The sequence below is a fragment of the Euprymna scolopes genome, chromosome 36, assembly GCF_053919585.1.
Source record: "Euprymna scolopes isolate OS-2025 chromosome 36, ASM5391958v1, whole genome shotgun sequence".
Lineage (NCBI taxonomy): Eukaryota > Metazoa > Mollusca > Cephalopoda > Sepiida > Sepiolidae > Euprymna > Euprymna scolopes.
In genome coordinates this window covers 72,525,023-72,545,266 of record NC_136517.1, presented here as the reverse complement: position 1 = coordinate 72,545,266, position 20,244 = coordinate 72,525,023, and the positions used below count along the sequence as shown (strand labels likewise).

General features: G+C 37.4%; 1 protein-coding gene across 1 annotated transcript; it reads left to right on the top strand.

The window, feature by feature from the left end:
* Positions 1-244: 244 nt before the first annotated feature.
* Positions 245-18,617, top strand: LOC145260257 (uncharacterized). Its single transcript, XM_080118086.1, has 2 exons — positions 245-320; positions 17,755-18,617. The coding sequence occupies exons 1-2, from the start codon at positions 245-247 to the stop codon at positions 18,615-18,617; spliced, it is 939 nt and encodes a 312-aa protein (XP_079974212.1).
* The last annotated feature ends 1,627 nt before the right edge of the window (positions 18,618-20,244 follow it).

The window sequence follows — 20,244 nt, the reverse complement described above, 5'->3', positions numbered from 1 at the left end:
AAGTCTTGGTTTATCGTTCCAATTCTCTCTCGATCGATGACAGTCACATTCCAATCGCAACATCTACCCCCACCCCTAACATCTCGTTACCATCTCAGTTAGAATTCTTATTTACTATTCCTGTGTGTTTCGATCACTTTGGGATGATTGTGTTAATTTACTAAATAAGCATCAGCAATGATGCAGATTTATTGGCGGCATCAAAAGTTGAATGAGAAAGGATTGGTCAGTGTAGGACAAAGGGATGTGGACGGTCAACAGCATCAACTTGCCATCTGCCGCCACATCTTTAAAATCATTCATGGAATCCGCATATGTTGGTATTTCGTTTCCACATTTTGAGAAATATATTTTATATTATTTTTTATTTCATTTATTTTTACTTACCCCAAACAAGGCACGAATTATCACTGATATGTAAGGGGCTATTGTGAATTGGGGAGGGGGGGCAGATTAACAGGAGGCATTTTAAGTGGAGATTTATACAGCGAGATGTTTGTTCACATTACATTTTAAATTTCTGCATGGTGGTGTAGTCAGGGAATATATATATATAAAATTAATGGCTGTGGGAATCTACTAGAAATGGTTATGAAGTCACACAACTCAAAGAGAGAGGGTAATAGAAAAGTCAATGTGTTGGGAAACAGGCAAAGGGCATGGGTTGATAAGATACAATTAATTAGCGATTTCAATATATATATATATAATTTCATTAAATAATTTAGACAATTTTTGCCTACAGATTTCTTTTTCTTTTCTACTTTTCATATCAATTTTTTTACTTCCAGCAAGGACTGACTGATATAGTCACCATAATCTGTTATGAGCCGCGTATTTGCAGATCCGTCTGGGTCCATCATCAGGGATAATTTACAGAAATCAACTCTGATAATTATATCTGACGATGGATGTGTCTATCTTCTTTCTACAGGATAACATTAAATAAAAATTTCAGTATATTGTCTTCCATTAGTTTGATCTCGAATTGATGTTTTTGAAGGTAAGAAAGAAGTTTTAATTGAAGGACAGTGTTCCCTCGGTCACAGAGGATCACAGTGGAGGTGCCGATAGAAACAAAAGAATTATAGCAGTTAAATGATTGAAAGCTATCTTCTATTGCATTTACATGTAATTGTGCAGTGATTGGATAACACAGGCATGTACAGACTTACGTAGTCATACATATAGACTTTGCGCGAGCCTTTTCTAGTCTCACACAAAAACACGCGTTCACATCTCAAGCTATATTACTTGTCATATACATACGCGCACACAAACATACGCGCCCACGTCCACACACGTACATATATTCACGTTCGCGTACATACACTCACATTCACGTGTATATACACACACGCTAACGTACACACATGTACTCACATACACGCACACATGGACAACGTCACTTCCCCTTTCAAAGAAAATCCAAACATGCGCAAAAGACCAGCGGAAACACCTATAAAAGAAAGAGCAATAAGCGGCTTCTTCCCTTTCAGACTAGCCTCCGAGGTGAGTGGTCGGCGCACCAGCCGCCGCCGTTTCGGCAGGCGCGCGCACGCGCATACCTCACACCATTTGCTACTATGTGGGTCAAAAAGCTATCAGACCATACGTACACTTTATATGCTTTCTATCTCCATAACCTGGATTGACTTTCTCATTCTATCTCCCCTTCGGCTTTGGTCCATCAAAACAGACATGTGCGCGACGCTCTACTGAGCTTAACCCTCTCTTTCTACAGGCCGGCTTGCCACTTCGCATTTCTCTATTGCATTCCCTTTTCCTTCCACGCGCGTAGTCGTCAACAGCTGAATGAACACGTGTACACCCAAGACTTTCATTTCTCAACAGAAAATAAACGACATGTTTATTTTATTCCCACATTTGAGTTCTTTGTTTCCTTCATTCAATTCGTTTCATTATTTTCTTGTGGCGAATTAGGGTATTCATATCCTAGTCTTCTACATGGGCGATTTGTGCATAACTGGACGTGTGCACCTTTTCCTGTTTATTTCGCGCATATTTTGTGCTAATATAAACAGTTAATGTTGAAATACAAATGCAGACAAATGTAACATTTCTTTGCACGCCTCTAGTCATAACTGACAAGAGGTAAAACTGAAACAAAATCCTGAGATAAAAACTTTTGACGAAAAGGCATGAACTCAATTGAATTTATCTAATGCATGCCGGCCAGACCAACTTGTCTTATATTCTTGCCTTTCTGTGTAAAGCTAAAAAATAAATACCGTTTCAAAATCAAGAACTAGCCAACAATAAATGTTATATGGACAGATGCCGACACAGAAAACAGCAATTTTCCCCCTTTGTCAAAGACATAATTTATGAAATTTTAAAGGACAAAATATCTAAGCAAAACGTCTGAGCAAAACTTGTTCTAATATTCTTGTGTTCGTGTAATGATGAAACTGTTAAATAAAATCAACATAAATTGTAACGATGATGTTTGGCTTTTTAACTGGAACTCTTTTCATTTTCATCATTTCAAGCAAGGCAGATGAGTACAGATACATAAAGGAGATCTCAAATCAGCTTCTTATCACGCACAACAGAACAACAACAGAACATTACCATTGTACTTAATCGTGAATCACCTTTTTGACGGAGAAGGGGGAGTGCAGTTAATAACCACGCCCACTGACCTACTTAACACGACATGACTCTCGTCCTAGATGTAAAAAAAAAAAAAAGAGATCCGCCATATCGACCTTGGTTAAAGTAAAAAAACGCTGAACACAATTGACGGACGATTATCTATTTTTATGCTTTATTGACAGGCGATTAAAACGTGAAGTCGCTTTTAAGTATGTTTGCATTCAAACATTTCTGAACGTATTTATTTACAGGTTTAGAGAATTTTGATTCTTGATTGTTTTAAATATAAACAAAAAAGACTGGACATGGAAAGACAATATCAGAAAGAATCACAACGTCAAACCGTACAAGAATCTAAATTTTGACAACAAATAATTTGGAGACAATCACTGGTAAGAAACGATCTCGTGCTGACTCATAAAAAAGGAAGGAAGAAAGAAAGAAAGAAAAAATATTTGGTATCAGAATCAACTCGAGCTGGAGCGAGATTAATAATGAATTAAGTATGAGAAACGAGTTATCCACACAAGCGGACACACAAAAACAAAGGGATGACCTTTAACTCTGGCAATATCATTCTTGGCCACAAGGGGGTGATACAGCCACCTTCACTTCCGGTTTGTATCATTCACTCTCTATAATTCAATAACTTGAGTGTTATTTCTTCCGCCCGTCACACCAATAATTTCCTGGGTAAGGTTGACACTGTTGTTCAAAATTCCAACTTCCAAACTTCTGTATACGTAACGCACCTTCTCTCAACTCCAAACGAACTTCTGCTAATTCAACTTATTTTTTCGAAATCCAACTTCAAAATGAACGTACCTCTAAAAAATCAACCCTCTTTTATCTCCAACCAGGAGCATCTCATTTGCATATCGGGTGGTCACATTGCAGGCATATAAAGAGATAAGGCAGCTATTTTTGTTTCATGCTAATTAGGTAAGTCACGCGTTTCCCTACACTCTCTTTATTCGTTGGACATCAAAGAATGAAGATGTGACGATAAAGGTTCTACGGTCTGGCGAACGTCAGTCCGCCGCTGACCTCTCATCAAATACTATAAACGCAAGTAACGTTACTTATAATCTCTCACTGAACTCTTAGCGTCATTTATTTGTATCTGCTGTAAATAGATTTACTTTGGTTTTATTGTATACCGCCATACTTCGAGTCTTCATTATTTGGCAAAGGAGACCATACGACAAATATCTTTAATCTCCTACTTAACTATAGAGGATGGGGTCGCCAACCACAATAACGAGCGACGCCGACCTCTACAAAGTCTGTTGTCAATGTTGTTGAACCTTCATTTGGAATGAATGCCATGAAATTAACTAAATAATTGATAAAAAGAACCTTTGATTATCTCTTTCCCATGTGAGCCACTTCTCTCCTCCCCCACCACCAAAATGAAATCTTTAAGAAACTCTCAGAAAACGTCTCCTTGTGTCCTTTATTCATTAAATATGTTTTATTCATCAAACTAAACTGATGAGACAATCAACAGCCAGAAAATAAGAGAAAGATGAAGTGAATCATGCAACGGCCTCTCATGGAATGCAACTGGACTGGATGGTGATGATAAGGAATCAGAGCGATGATGAGGACGATAAAAGACACATATATGCATAAAGAACATTTATCCTCTTAAGAAAAACATAACAATGTCTTTTGGGGCAGTCTGCTTTATAGTTACAGCCAAATCCCCAACCTCAGCAAAAGCCAGAACATTCGTTCACATCGATCATCATGTTTGTTCTCACATATTTTTTTCTCATCTACTTTCAATATTCATAACATAACTGTGCAATTTTTTTTAACTGCATTGCTCAGTCAGCATACTTAAAAATAAAAACAATACAATGTTTACAATTTAAATTTCAGTTTCAATCTTGCAATTATCAAAACAATCACAATTGCATTCCAAGCGTGACCTACATCCACAGCCCTCACCTACATCTCATTAAGATCTAGGTTATCATTCCATTATCCTGCTTATTTGGATCACCCTGGACTAATCTTATTGCATGCACACGTACACGCATGTACACAAATGGACGAGAATGTGCTGGGTCACTGAAGAGACTTGCTGCCACTAGCATTCTCACAAATACTGACGGCCACCCCACCACATGTGAATGCATTAAAATAATAATATTACACAAGCGCAACACATAAACATGCACACGCAGTCTCTTGTATAAGTACTATTATTGTATTGTATTAAATACTAGCCTGGGTTCCCAGTGTTGCCCGGGTGTTTGCAGGTGTGTATTGAGCAAAAAAGAAAAAAAGTGGTAGTAGGCAGGCAGGCTTGAACCCGTGATGTGAAGGCAGAAAAGAAAGTGAAGGAAAATCTGACATCTTAGCGCTACTCCATGACGCAACTGGAAGTCTAAAGTGTTCAAATTTAATGTAGTCAATGAAAATCAAAAGAGGACTTGCAGAAATGGCATTGCTTGTAAACCTCCCACGAAAGCAAATTAGACACAAGGTCGTTTTTAATGTGGGGGAACAATCAGCTCCCCTAAAAAGGGGGCACTATGGCATTATCCAAATAAATAGTAACAGTCTCAGTATGAATGGTTTCCCCTACATTGACCAAGGACGAATTACAGAACAGATACTACCCGGCCTGAAGGCCAGGCGGTTACATTCCAATAGTTTCACTTTATTTATACGAAAAAGACAAACAGTGCAGACAACTACACGGTGGGAATTTTGTTTAACTCGATAAAAAAAAGATAAAGAGAATGTCCGTTTGCAAATCCGAAATATTATGATCTGGGATGCAAAAATTTCTTGCGGAATCTAACTGACGCCAGAAGCCCAATGCAAAAGCCTTGTATGGACATACACAAATGCTCGCACCCATTTTGCCATTTATATAATAGACTAGTCTGGGCGCCTGTCTTTGCGCTGGTGTTTGGAAGTGTGTGTTGAGCAAAAAAAAAAAAAGAAAGAAAGTGATAGTAGGCAGGCAGGTGTGAACCTGTACAGCGAAGGAGGAAAAGAATGTGAAAAAAAACGTGGCGTCTTTGCTGTTGCGCCCATCTCCAAACCGGAAATGACAAAGGTTTCAATTAAGGCTAGACAATCGAAAAGAGGGGATGACTTTCGAAAATATCAGCGAAAAAGCGACCCCTCCCTGTAGAAAAATGCTTAGGTAAGGGTGAAGGAATTAATGTTTTTAGACAATTTTTCGATATTTGTTGGGCGAAGGTTCGAGCTTTAAAATGATACCAATCTCGTGAAAATCCGTGGCCCGTGTCGAAAGTTTTTGCGAGACATACAAACACACACACATTTTCGCTTATATATATATATATATATATATATATATATATATATATATATAGACTAGCGGGGCTACCGGGCGTTGCCCGGGTATTTGTAGGTGTGTGTGTGTTTTTCGGGGGGGGGGGAGGAGATAAATCAGAACAAAAAGGAAACTTAACAATAGCAATTAAAAAAAAAGAAGGACATGTGGGCTCGAACCCGGAGCCTTGAGGCCTATAGACTGAGCCTGAACACCTGCGCTATGGCGACAATGTTAATATAAGAGCGATTAAAGTAAGTCAAGTCAAGGAAGTTTGATTGACAGGTGACTGCTTAATGAGGTCATCGCGGCAGCGTTACGATGACGGAGCAGTTTTTTGGCATTTGTTTACTTTGTTTCACTGCGGGATCATTTTTTCATTTACTGCAGGGCAAGATGATGGGAGGCGGGGAAACCAGCTCCCCATTGAAAGGGGATTGTCGAAATTGAATAGCAATTGTCTGATATAAGGAAAAACCCGCATTGATCAAAGCTGATTGCTTTTGGACGTTCCCGGCAATCGCGCTGGGAACGGTGCAACAACCTTCGTATTAGTTTCGCTTTTATTATACAAAAAGGCGAATCTACATGCGCCGATCGAAAAATGTTTAATATTTAGCTTTTGAAAGTTGTGCAAATTAAATACACACGCGACCCCCGTTCGTAACTCGTAGATATTATGATTTCGACGTGATATAAAAATTTTTATAAATGAGCGACGGCCTTGAGAAGCCGCCGAAAAAATCCTTTTGCGGACATACACAAAAAGCAAACATACATACACACATTTTCGCTTTTATATTTATAGATTATATTGGGCCCAATATATAGTTATGATTTTAGATTATACTAAATACAAAAAATTAACATTTTAATTATTTTTTTTAGATGAGAGGGAGAGAAATAAAGATACAAAAAAAAAGACACATTTTTCAAGCATTCAAAATCGTATATTTTTTTATGAATTGTAAAAACACAATACTTGTTTTAAATGATTAATTAATTGCATGATCTTCATTTATGGCATTGTCAAATTTGTGGATTATATAATGCAAAAACGCAATAGCTATTGCCGTAACCGTCGATTTTTCCATCACAAAGAAAGAGATGGACAATGCAACCAGCATAAAACAGAGGGTAGATGTGGAAAGCCGGTCCTTTTTGAATTACGCTGTTTAAATCTCCCCCCCTCTCTCTCTCTCTCTCTCTCTCTCTCTCTCTCTCTCTCTCTCAGTGTGACTGGTTTGAATATATAGAAAACCTCCATCCACTTATATTTCTCTGAAAACGTGATCAGAACCTGGCTAGTGTTTCATTCTTAATCGGAATCAGCAGTTTATATCCTAAAAGCCAAAAGTCAGAGGTCAATTCATTTCCTTGTCTGACACAAAGTCACTCAATACATTACAAGTGACGTTGTTTGTGCAAAATAATGGATTTTGAAACAAATTCATTTCAGGTAAAACATTATTATGCACTTACCTGTGATGTTGAAATTAGTATAAATTCCAAGAATTATGAAAAATGATCGAGTAGAAAATGTGCTACATCTACTTTTTACAAAAAAAAATCATTCACAATAAGCGTCCAACACTTTGTATTTTGAAATAGCAGATTGTCAAATTGATCGATTCCAGTTACCTTCCCTGGAATTTTGAAAACTTTTTTCACATTAAAACATACGACAAAACTCTATAACTCGATAAATTTTATTTTTATTTGTAATTATTTTTCTGCTGGATCATTTTTCGTAATTTTGAAATTTATACTAATTTAGACATAACTTGTAAGTACGTGATAATGTTTTCACTTGAAATGGATTTGTTTTAAAACCTACTATTCTGCACAAGCACCCAAACAACTTATCGAGTCATATTTTTGGCTTTACTTACATAACGACATACTGAGTAAGATTATCCTCTTGAAGAAGTTCCATGTGGGATTGAAACGGTATTGTCGGTTGGAGCACATACTACTTATTTAATCGAGGATATTGTTCGACATTGTTTAGGTGGCTTACCAACAAAAGAAAGACAAGTATTTGAAGAAAAAAAAAACATTACAATATTCTTAGTTTTAGTTTAAGATAAAAAAAAAATATTCTTCTTCAGAACTGGTGTATATACAGGAACTCAACCTTTTTTTATGTAGAAAGTGTGTAGTGTCTTTGTTTCTGGATAATGACTTTGGGAATTTTTATCTTCGATTTTGTGTTACGTATTAGGGACTCTGTGTCTATGGTGATTAAGTTGATTAGTGTGAATTTTGACAAAGGTCACATTTAGCACAGGTCATGATAATCTTGATTTGCTAATAAAATCGTTCCGAGAGACAGGTGATGTACATTTTAGGCAGAAACAGTTGGTCAAACAGTAGACAAAACAGAGAAGATGACGAATTACATCACGCGTTTTAAAAGAGAGAAAACTAAGGTTTACAAATCAGTCTCTCTGCAGAAACTGTGAGAATGAGACACAACCAATAATGTAGAAAACGTTGTAATCTAAAGTGAATGATGTCTGTCTGTATGCGTCACTCTTTTCAGTTAAATAGTTCAGAAGTAAATAATTAGCTAAGAGAACATTAATCTCTCTCTCTCTCTCTCTCTCTCTCTCTCTCTCTCTCTCTCTCTCTCTCTTTCTCTCTCTCTCTCTCTCTCTCTTTCCAGAGTTAATTCTATCCAAAAAAAAAATCTTGAAGAAAACTCTTAGTGAATATCCCATTGTGTTCTCTTTCTCATGAGCAGAAACTTGTCTCTAGATGAAACGGTGATGACAAAAAGAAGCGACTATAACAAAAGTGGAAAAAAGAAAGCATGTATGAACAGTCTGTGCATATGTATCAAGACATTTTATTTTCTTATTGAAACTTTTACATTTACAATTTGCAATTTAGTGGACGATTGATTCAAAGAACTTTTCTTTAGGGATTTGTAGAAAAGTGATTGACTTGATAAAAAAAAGGAAGCAGACACAACTTCAACTCACCTTATTCTCTCGTCATTCTTTCTTTCTGTTAAATTTGCATTCTGCATCACTTTGTATAGCCATGAAAGATTACTCAGCATCGCCAAGACAAAACTTACTTGCCTCAGCCAGTATACTATCTGATTGGTTGCTGGCTTACTTTGACATGCATTGGGGACAGAACTTCTTGCGCCAATCACTCTGCCTAATTTTTGCATAATTTGCATTTTTGTTTGCACCCAGTTTTCTCTCATTTGCTATCCGCTACTTTTTAACAGTGGCAACCGTCAAACTGACTCCTTAACTCTCAACGAGTCAAGCATGCAAGTTTCTGCTGAAACGATATGTTAATCGGCATAGAATATAGACAATCTCTTCTCACCAAATTTGATTCTCATGTAAACAATAAACTTTATTATGTTGTCTGCATAAACATGGCTGTCATCCAGTGCATCCACTGATATTAAATTTCAACACTGAACGAAAATGGACATTGCTAAGAATTTTAAAACTATTGTTAGTGTAGTCAGATGAAAAATTACGATAATGTATCGAGCAACAAGTCAACTAGAAAAAAAAAAACGGAAGTGGTTTATATTGTCTCGTATTTACTGGTATTGGATGTTTTATTTAAATTTATTTATTACTCGCAGGCACAACCATTATGAGGAATGAATAAAGAACTCTCTACTTTTGCTCCCAGCCCTGAACCCTATATTATCATATTTTATTATTTTATCATTTGTTTTCATAATTTTCAAATTACGAATAAAACATCTCTTTTGTGTTATTTGGATTATTCTGGCTACTGTTCTCATCTTGATTGTTATTCGCACGACGTTTCAGCTGAGGTAACTTTCAACCTTCTTCAAAATACAATGGCAGATTACTTGAACCTTCTACCCAGTCATGGCTTATGAAATAAGAACATGCTGCCTCTGTGGATTAAATAAAGGTTCAAAATTCTGTTCAGATTCCTGAGTTTGACAGAAAGATTCATGAATTCAACAAGATACACCTGAAGAAGGTTGGAGGTTACATCGACCAAAACATTGTGAAAATAACACTCAAGATGAGGACAGTAGTCTGAAGAATCCAAATAAGAATGATCCATTCTCATCTCAAACATCCAGTCATCTTTGTCGTTTAGTGGTAATGGATATCCAACACGAGTATAGACACCAGAGTATTGTAAGGCATCAGTAATATCAGTATTGTAAGGTATTGTAACATGTTCTAGTCAGTATGACTCCAAACTTTAGGTGTCTTCCAATGTTCCTCGTCCTACAACGATATTCTCACTCTAAAATCAAAGAACAAATTTCTTGATTGAAGATCAATTTTATTAACTATGTTTGTGTCCATATTCATGTTTGCTTGTAACAACAAGCAGACAAAGAGAAGGAATCGCAAAAATGAAGCGCTGTTAGAAGCATTGTAGATTTCGTGTGTTTTTTTTTTGTTTGTTTTTTGTTTTTTTAAACTAAAACGTTTCTTTTTTTCGATTTCCGCTTTCTATTTAGCAACAGTCTTGTTGTGTACACCGAGGAAAAGTCACTTCTGATTAATAATTACATAATTCCAGTTTAATTTTAAAACTCTACATAAAAAAATGTTGTCTTTACTTTGAAATGACTTTATTTCAGAATGTTTTTATTTTTTAATAAAATATGCTGTAATCAAAATATATTTTTTAGTCTTTAGTTTTTTAATTTTTTGTTTAATTTTAAATTTCAAAAGTAAAGATTAATTTTTATGTAAACTTTTAAAACATATTTTTTAAATAAAATCATTCTGAAAAATAATCGTTTCAAAGTAAAAAATAGTTTTTGTTTAGTTTTAAAATTAAACTAGAATTTATGTAATTATTAAGCAGTTGGGACTTTTCTTCGGTGTATACTGGCAAGTATTTCACTAAACAGAAATGGGAGTCAATAGTTTTTTGTTCAACCGATTTTAAGACATTTGCTTGTGATCCTCTCTTATGTCAGATTTCTGCTCTCTGGCACTCTTTCTCGACCGTCTGAAGTCACTTTTTAAAGTGAATGCTTCAAAAAGCCTGACCCTACATTGTGTTTACGGGATAAAATATTTCTGCAAACGAAATTCACTAATGATTGTTAGTATCCACCATTGAATTGAACAACAATTTTTTTTTTTTTTTTTTGTCAAACACAAAATTACTGCTATCATTGAATTTCTTGTAAAAGAATTACTTGGAAAAAGTTATGCTTGATATGCTTGGAATATGGTTTTGTTTCTAAGTGCATCCTTGAGCAGAAATACTGAGACACACAAAAAAAAAAAAAAAACAGACAGGAAGACAAAAACAGCTCATGTACATTACAGATTCAGATTTAATTAATTGACAAATATTATTCTTTTCCAATGAAGGTCTGTTAAAAGAAATTCCTAAAAAAATAAAAATTAAAAAAAAAATGTTACTGTTATTTAATGTTATTTATAAATTCAAAATAAAACATTTGCAGTTGAACGATGATTACTTGTAAAGTCTTAACTATTTTTCTTGTTGAGAAATATTTTAAATAGGGTAACCCATAGAGTGAATGTGGTATTTTGGTGACTGTTAAGGTAAAAGTGATTGACAAATGGCAAAAGAACAAAACAAACACTCGTATTATTTAGATTCATCGGACTACTGTTCTCATCCTGAGTGTGATTTTCACAACGTTTTGACCGATATAACCTCCAACCTTCTTCAGGTGTATCTTGTTGAATGCAGGACTGTTTCTGTTGAATTTGGACGGAATTTCCAGTGGAATCCACTATTTTCTTCACGGGGGTAGCATGCTCTTGTTCCATCAGCCATGACTGGATAGAGGTCCTAAGTAATTCGCAATTGTATTTTTCGGTCACCCACACTGAGATTTGAACCTTCAGGAGAATATCACTTTTTTTACAAGTACTTTAACCACTGCACCGCAGGTCCTTGCAGACAATTCTAGAACGAATTTTAGGAGCCTTAAACCTATTTTTATTTCTAATTGTAAATATCACTATTTATTACTAAATATATTAACACTAGCATTTCAGCCCGGCGTTGCCCGGGTGTTTGGATGTGTATGTTGAGCAAAAAAAAAAAAAATGTTGTAGTAGTAAGGCAGGCTCGAACCCGTGCCGCAAAGGAGGAAAAGAACAGGGTAAAACCTAACGTTTATGCTGTTACGACCACCGCCAAACCGGAAGCGACATTTTTTAAAATTAAGGCTAGACAATCTAAAGGAGAAGATAACTTTAAAAAATATCGGCGAAAAAAGTGACCCCCCCCCTGTAGAAAAGTGCCTAGTTGAAGGGGAAGATATTAATGTTTTTAGCCAATTTTTCGATATTTGTTGTATGAAAGGTCGAACTTTAAAAAGATACTGATCTTGGTAAAATCCGTCGCCTCTATTGAAAGTTTAAGGCAGACATGCAAACATACATACATACATACATACATTTATATATTGGTAACTAAAAATTTTCGACACAAACTGATGAAAAAGCTTGCCCTATCTCTGAATACCCTTTGTGTAAAATTTCAAATATTTAGACACGAAATTTTCTGAGTAATTTGGAAGAGACCGCAGAGGTCAATTTTTTTTAACTTTGACCCCTATTATGACCCCTTAAATTTTATTGTTTTGGGCTCAAATCAAGTTATTAAGTTAGATCCATGTCCAAACAACCTATATCTAAAATTTCAAGTGCGTAGACCCAAAATTGTCGGAGGAGTTTGGTAGAGTTCTCAAAGGCCAAATTGTTGAACTTTGTCCCCAGAAATTTGGCGATTAAGGGGTCAAAGTTCAACGATTTGACCTGTGAGAAGTCTACCAAACTCCTCCGACAATTTGGGGTCTATACACTTGAAATTTTAGATATAGGTTCCTTGGACATGGAGCTAACTTAATAACTTGATTTGAGCCCAAAACAATAAATGTTAAGGGGTCATAATAGGGGTCAAATTTAAAAAAAAATTGACCGTTTTTTTTTCTTTTTTTTTTTTGCTTACCATACACCTCACAGCCGGGCAACGTCGGGCTGAAATGCTAGTATATATATATAAAATGAACGTGTCTGTGTGCGTGTCTGTATACATTTCCATATGCAAGAACTCTGTCAATTTTTAGTCTACAGACTCGAAATTTGATATGCAGAGTACTGAGATTTGGGAAAATCGATGTGATCGGTTTTTGGCCAGACATTTGGCTGTTAAGGGGTCAAAGTTCAACGATTTGATCTTTGAGAACTCTACCAAACTCCTCCGATAATTTTGGGTCTAAACACTTGAAATTTTAGATATAGGTTCCTTGGACATTGATTTAACTTAATAACTCGATTTGAACCCAAAACAATAAATGTTAAGGGGTCATAATAGGGGTCAAATTTAAAAAATAAAATTGACCGTTTTGGGTGTTTTTTTGTGTGTTTTTTTTTTTTTTTTTTTTTTTGCTCAGCATACACCTCAAAACACCCAGGCAACGCCGGGCTGAAATGCTAGTATATATATATATATATATATATATATATATATATATATATATATATATATATATATATATATATATATATATATATATATGTTTTTTTTATTTATTACTTGTATATATTATCTATTGTTTATAATTACTGGTTCCCATATCGTATCAAATTCTATACTAGGTCTACTTAACAGTTGGTTATTCCTCAGCAAATGTGCTGCTCCTTTCAGTCGTCTTACTCTTCACCGTTCCTCTCTGTCTATAATTTTTACTTCGTCCCATAATCGTAGATGGTTTCCCTTTTCTTTCCAGTTATGGTCAGCTATACTTTTCAATCTCTCCACATACTATGGCTTTTTAATGTTATTTTAACTGTACTTTCAATGGACGACACGTTTCACCTTTTTATAGTTTTCCACATTTACATGGGATTTCATATACACAGTTCTTAGTCATGATTTTTTCTGTAGGGGGCTTTACTCTCATGAGCTGTTTCCGGGGAGTTGAATCACTCTTGAATACTGTCCTGATGTCATATGGATTGCATATTCGTTGAAGTTTTTCAGACAAGCCCTTCATATATGGTATACAAACTGTGGTGAGTTTCTGAGTGGTGTCCTTTTGTGTTTGGTCCAGATTTCTTAGAGCTAATGTCATGCTCTCTGGATAGTTGTTTCGGTGGAGGGTTTCTCTTAAACTGTACATCTCCTCTTGATATGCACTGATGTTATTACATATTGCTTTTGCTCGGTGCTGTAAGCAATGGACGATTCCTTTCTTTACATTATATGGATGGTGGGAGTTGAAGTTTAGGTACTGTCCAGTGAAAGTTGGTTTTCAGTATACAGATGACATAATCCCCTAACCAATGCGGGTTATCAGCATATCTATGAACAATAATTTGCTGTATAACAACAAATTATCTTTTTCCATTCTGAACTGTATAGTTGGACGGATCGAGTTCGCATGTTGTAGTAATGTTTTAACATCTTCCTGATGGGGCCAGAGTATGAATGTGTCATCTAGAAGTGTAAGCCATTTTGAGTTTCAGAACAGTTTCAGATGGTTCGCTGTTACACACAAGTCCTGAGAGGTGACTTGTTTGTAGTAGACAGTTCCGCAGAACAAAATATTCTTACTGTGTCGAAACCCGGGAAAGAACATGTGAAATTGCTCCAGAAAAGGTTTAATATTTATGAAGCAATTCTGGTTTCTGATTGGTTGGTAGCAGAACGTGAATTAATTTGATTCGTCAGTTCTTAGCAGCATCGTTTATAAATAGAATCGTCCGACTGTGTGGGATCATACCCCATTATTCCTCCATAGTGATGGGATGTCTCCTAGCGGCTTCGGCTGCTGGGAGACAGGGTAGTACACGTCAAGGATTCGTCACTTGACACTCAGCCCAACAGGTGAGGGGGGAACCAGCCTAGCACCTGTTGGACTGAGGTACACCGTCTGGGTAATACCTAGGAGGTCCACCCTTCCAGGCCATGCCACCGGGCTTTCCGGTGGGGCAAGTTTATTGCTTGCTGCCTGAGGCGCCCCGACCGGGGAATGCCGACGGGGTTAGTCAGGCAATTTTTAAAATTGCAGGAGTGCCCCTCCTTTAGGGGAGCCTGCGGGTATCCCACTTTCCAGGCCTTGTGCCAAATATTGCCGATGTGGGCGGCAATTAAATATATACCCCATTAATCCCAAAATATTGCAACATGTCATCTACATAATGCAACCACATTGTTGGCTTTGGTGGTGTTGATCCTAATGCCATTTCCTCAACGTATTCCATATATGCATGTATACCGGGTGATATATATCAGATTCCATCACGAAGTATGTAGTTTCTACACAGAAGGTCAATATCTCCATTATATTGTCAATTGGGATGCAAGTGCGTTATTTCAGTAAGGCATCCGATGTTCGTTTATCCCGTACCAAATAAATAATCCAAAATATAGTACCTGTCCTGTTCTCAGAGGAGGAGAAATCTTTCTAAACGTAAGCAGCTTTGTTTTATTCATCCTAATCCAGAGTTCCCCTTTGGGGGAGCAGAAATTTCTGGCAATTATAACTGACCTTGTGTCTCTCGTGAGGAGGCAAGTAAATAAGGGTGACTTAGTGCATCATCACTGCGAACGAGAACGACTGCTTGCATCCTAATAAGAGTTTTCATAAGGCGATTGTTAAACTAAGGGAGATAACTTCCTGCTTCATAAATGGATACTTATTTCCCTTGGACGAAGTAGCGCTTTGAAGCAATATCAAAATTACAGATTTTGATTGAAATGCGATAAAAAAAAAAATATCAAAACAAAACGTAATTAAGTTATTTATTTTTTTTTTTTTTAAGATTTCGCAGAAAACTACGCGACAGTTAAGTGATTTAAAAACAGGATATAATTCTTTTTTTTTTTTTTTGTTTTCCATAGAAATGATATAAAGTTCTATAACAGAAAGTGAAACAGGAGTTTCGACTCCGATCATGGTAGTTTCGATTTTGAAACCTGAATATTAGGTCCCAGACTTTATTCTGCCATTTGCTCGAACTTAGGGTTGGTTTTAGGGTTAGTGAAGGGTGTGCTTTCGTCCTCATATAATCAAATGTTTATTAATTTCACATTTTGTTGCTAATGCAGAAAAAAAAAAACTTTTGCTATTTTTAGTTAAGATTTTCAACTTAAATTCCATTTTTACAGTATTTTTGTGGCGCTTTTGCATTCGACGTCATTGTGTTTAAGAGAGATAACTCCATTTCATTAAGAGATTAGTTCAGTTTTTCATGCAAAAATTTAAGGTTCTAAATTTTTTTTTTTAATGAATCAAATGAAATGAGACTGAACACACAAATTATGTAGATAATTCTCCCGATTTTTCTAGTTACAATATCATCAAACCACAGCAAAACAACCATTATAATGGTTGTTTTGCTGTGGTTTGATGATATTGTAGCTAGAAAAATCGGGAGAATTATATATATATATATATATATATATATATATATATATATATATATATATATATATATATATATATACTAGCAAAAGTACCAGTCATTAACTGGGTTCAAAAACAGCCTACAGAAAATGGACTCTGATTTATTAAAGTATGATAGGTTATGAAAAGGAAGGGTTGTAAAGAGATAGCTTCGAATTTGGGGGTATAAAAACCAAAGCAAAATATGATGAAAGTAAAAATAAAATAGATAAACCCCATAATTTATTATACCATACCTGTTCACACTGAAACACTTATCACAATATTCTGTGGATCTATATTAAAAAACCTTGTTAAACCTTGTGACATATTTCCATTCTATGGAGGGCAGGTGCGTACGAACACCCAATAATTTTATTATACCATATTTCTTCAAACTGAAACATAATTATCAAAGTATACTTACGGAGATAGATATGAAAAGTCTTTATTAAAGTTTGTGCCTATTTCCATTCTATGGAGGCCAGGCGCGAACGCAGACCCGACAAAACCATCCCTATTTAAGTTAAAACATACTTATCAAAGTATTATTATGTACATCTATATCAAAAACACTTGTAAACGTTTTTTTTAATTTTGCAATTTTATATTTCCATACTTTGTGGACCAGGCGCAAACGCAGACCCCACAACTTTAATGAACCACCGTTCTGCCAGATCAAACAACCCATTCCTGTGTTTCGATACATCATCTATCATTATATGTAATCAGTTTTTTAAAATAGGCAACCATATAGGAGCCTATTCGTGACCACAAGCACACAGCTTTATATTATAGATATATATATCTTAACCGTCCGCCCGGCATTGCCCAGTCGTAAAATATGCTTAAATATGATATTTTTATTAATGCAGATTTCATATTTATTATTATATTATATTGGACCCAACAGTAACTAGCAGGGCTACCCGATGTTAAACAAAACATTGAGAAAAATTAAGTTACTTTTGAACATACATATTATTCTTAGGATAGAGGAATTTTTGATGTCTATGTATCATTTTGCTATCTCGAGCAAAAGAATATTTTACCTACCCTAGGACGGATATTACACATGTATAAAATAATTGTACCTTCCCTAGGATAGGTAATTTACAGTATGTACATAAAAACGGCGGAGCTTCCCAGCTCCAATGGAAGAGGGCAGCGCCTGTCGGGCAGGCGACAAGACAGGTCTTGATAAACTAAGAACCCGGCAGCCCGATGCAACCAACTTTGGAGAAGCTGCCTGTCTCATCTGTTTTGAGCCGCAGTGAAACAATCGTGGGCCAAATGTACATTTCAGTATGTGTGTGTGGCAGTCACGCAGCCACGACCACCTAAAACAAAATACTTTAACAACTGGCATTCTGTCGTCACCTTCAACCCCTAGAAAAACAAAACAAGCTCCGCAACCCACAGCTGGCACAGAATTTCAGGGAGGCCTGCAAACGACACCTCACAGAGCCCGTAAGTCAGGCGGCAGTAGAGCACCAATCGACCACCCTCGAAGATGCCCTGACCCATGCTGTGGAGGAGGTACTGGGTCACACCACCAAAAAAAGGCAGGACTGGTTTGATGAGAATGACGCCACCATCTCTCGTCTCATTGAAGCAAAACGTCAAGCATGTCTGATTTCAGAGAACCAACCTACAGCTGCGAACAAACGTGCTCACAAGCTAGCTGTAGCAGACTGCCAAAGAGGGATTCGTGAAGCCCAGAACATCTGGTGGCAGAGAAAAGCTGCTGAGATCCAGCGCTTTGCTGACCAACATGACCTACGCAGTTTCTACGCAAATGGGACCAGAACCATCTCTGACCGTGAGGGCATCTTGGAAAGATGGAGGTGTCACTTTAAGAACTTCCTTAATGATCATGCTGACACCCCAGATGATATCTGGAGAATGACCCCACAGCATCTTGTTCATCTCTGGATGGCACTCCCACCCTCCATTCAGGACTTCAACAGGGCCCTGAAACGTATGAAGCCCAGTAAGGCCCCAGGGCCAGATAACATCCCGCTGGAGCTCCTCACTCACGGTGGCCCCGAGCTGAGAAATCATTTGATGCTCCTGATACTAAAAATATGGGAGACCAAGACTCTCCCCAGCGACTTTCGTGATGCTAATATCATTACTATCTTCAAGAAGGGGGACAGGGAGAACTGTAACAACTATCAGGGAATATCACTGCTTAGCATCGCGAGTAAGATTTTTGCTCAGATTCTTCTTGACCGTCTGCTCATCCTCACATAGGACGTCCTGCCAGAGACCCAGTGCGGGTTTTGACCTTCCTGGGGAACAGTGTGTAAGGCAACTGCAGGAGAAAAGCCTTGAACAGCAACAGCCCATGATTTTCGTCTTTTGGGACCTAAAAAAAGCTTTTGATAAAGTCCCATGACCTGCCATGTGGGCTGTCCTCGCGAAATACGGTTATCCACCCGACTTCGTTGAACTGGTGCGTGCCCTCCATGACGGAATCGTTGGAAGAGTTTGCCATCAGAACTCTGTTTCAGACCCATTCCCCATCAAAGGTGGTCTTAAGCAGTGGTGTGTTTTGGCGCCAACGTGTTTCTCGCTGTATATCGCAGCAATGCTCAGCGAGATTCCACCAGACATACCCTCAATTGGCCTGCAATTTTGCTCCATGCCAAAACCACCTTATGCGAAGTGCGAGAACTACAATATGCTGACGACAACGGCACTCCAAGTCAGACGGCAGAGGACCTGCAGTCGTTAGCAGACGCATATAACTCTGCATATGAAAGGTTTGGGATGCAGGTCAACACGGACAAAACCAAAATCCTCGTCCAACATCCGCCAGGACAGACGCCCCCAGCCCTTAATATCTCAATTAACAACCAACCACTAGAGGAGGTAGATCAATTCTCTTATCTTGGAAGTATTTTAACATCTACTCCTACATACAAAAAGGTCGTGGAGAACAGAATAAGGGCGGCCCATTCCACCTTGGATGACTCAACTGCCGCGTATTTAACAACCACGCACTTACGATGACCATGAAGATAATGGTGTTCCGGGCAGCTGTCCTCTCCACGCTCCTGTACGCCTGTGAAACTTGGACACTATACAGAAGTGAAATAAAACATCTGGAACGCTTCCAGTAAACAAAATTAAGGCAAATTATGAAAATACTCTGGCAGAGCCATACCTCCAACTCTGAGGTACTGGAACATGCCAAAATGGCAAGTTTTGAGGCTACTATTATCTGCCACCGCCTCCGCTGGACAGGCCACGTCCACAAAATGCAAAATTCAAGGCTTCCCAAGAGAATGATGTACGGAGAATTGGCAAAAGGAACCAGATCACGAGGAGCACCAACAATGCACTACAAAGACCAGCTGAAGCGCACTCTGGCAGCAACTGACATCGACCACTCCTCGTAAAAAGAGGCTGCCAGGAACAGGAAGGCGTGGAGGAATGCTGTACACCGTGGCAGTGCTTACTTTGAGGAGGGAAGGAGAAGAAGGGAAGAGGGTGGGAGAAGAAGGAGAAGGGTGCAAGAGCAAACCCATCTCCCTACCCTCCCCTGTGAACACTGTCCGCGGCTCTTCCGCCATAGAATCAGACTGTACAGCCATGTATCACATAGGCAGGCACCCAACCACCTGACGACAGGACCCAATGCTCGGATACAAATAGGAGCCGACGACAACATAAAACAATTCTGCCTTCGCTAGAAAGGGTAATGTACAATACATATTTAAACTTATTTTACCTACTCTCGGACCGGTAATGTAAATACATATATGAAACAATTTAACATACTCTCGACAGGTACTGTACAACATATATGAAATAATTTCTTTTTCCATCAAGGCCACCATAATTTTAAGAAAAATGAAGTCATTTTTAGAAGATA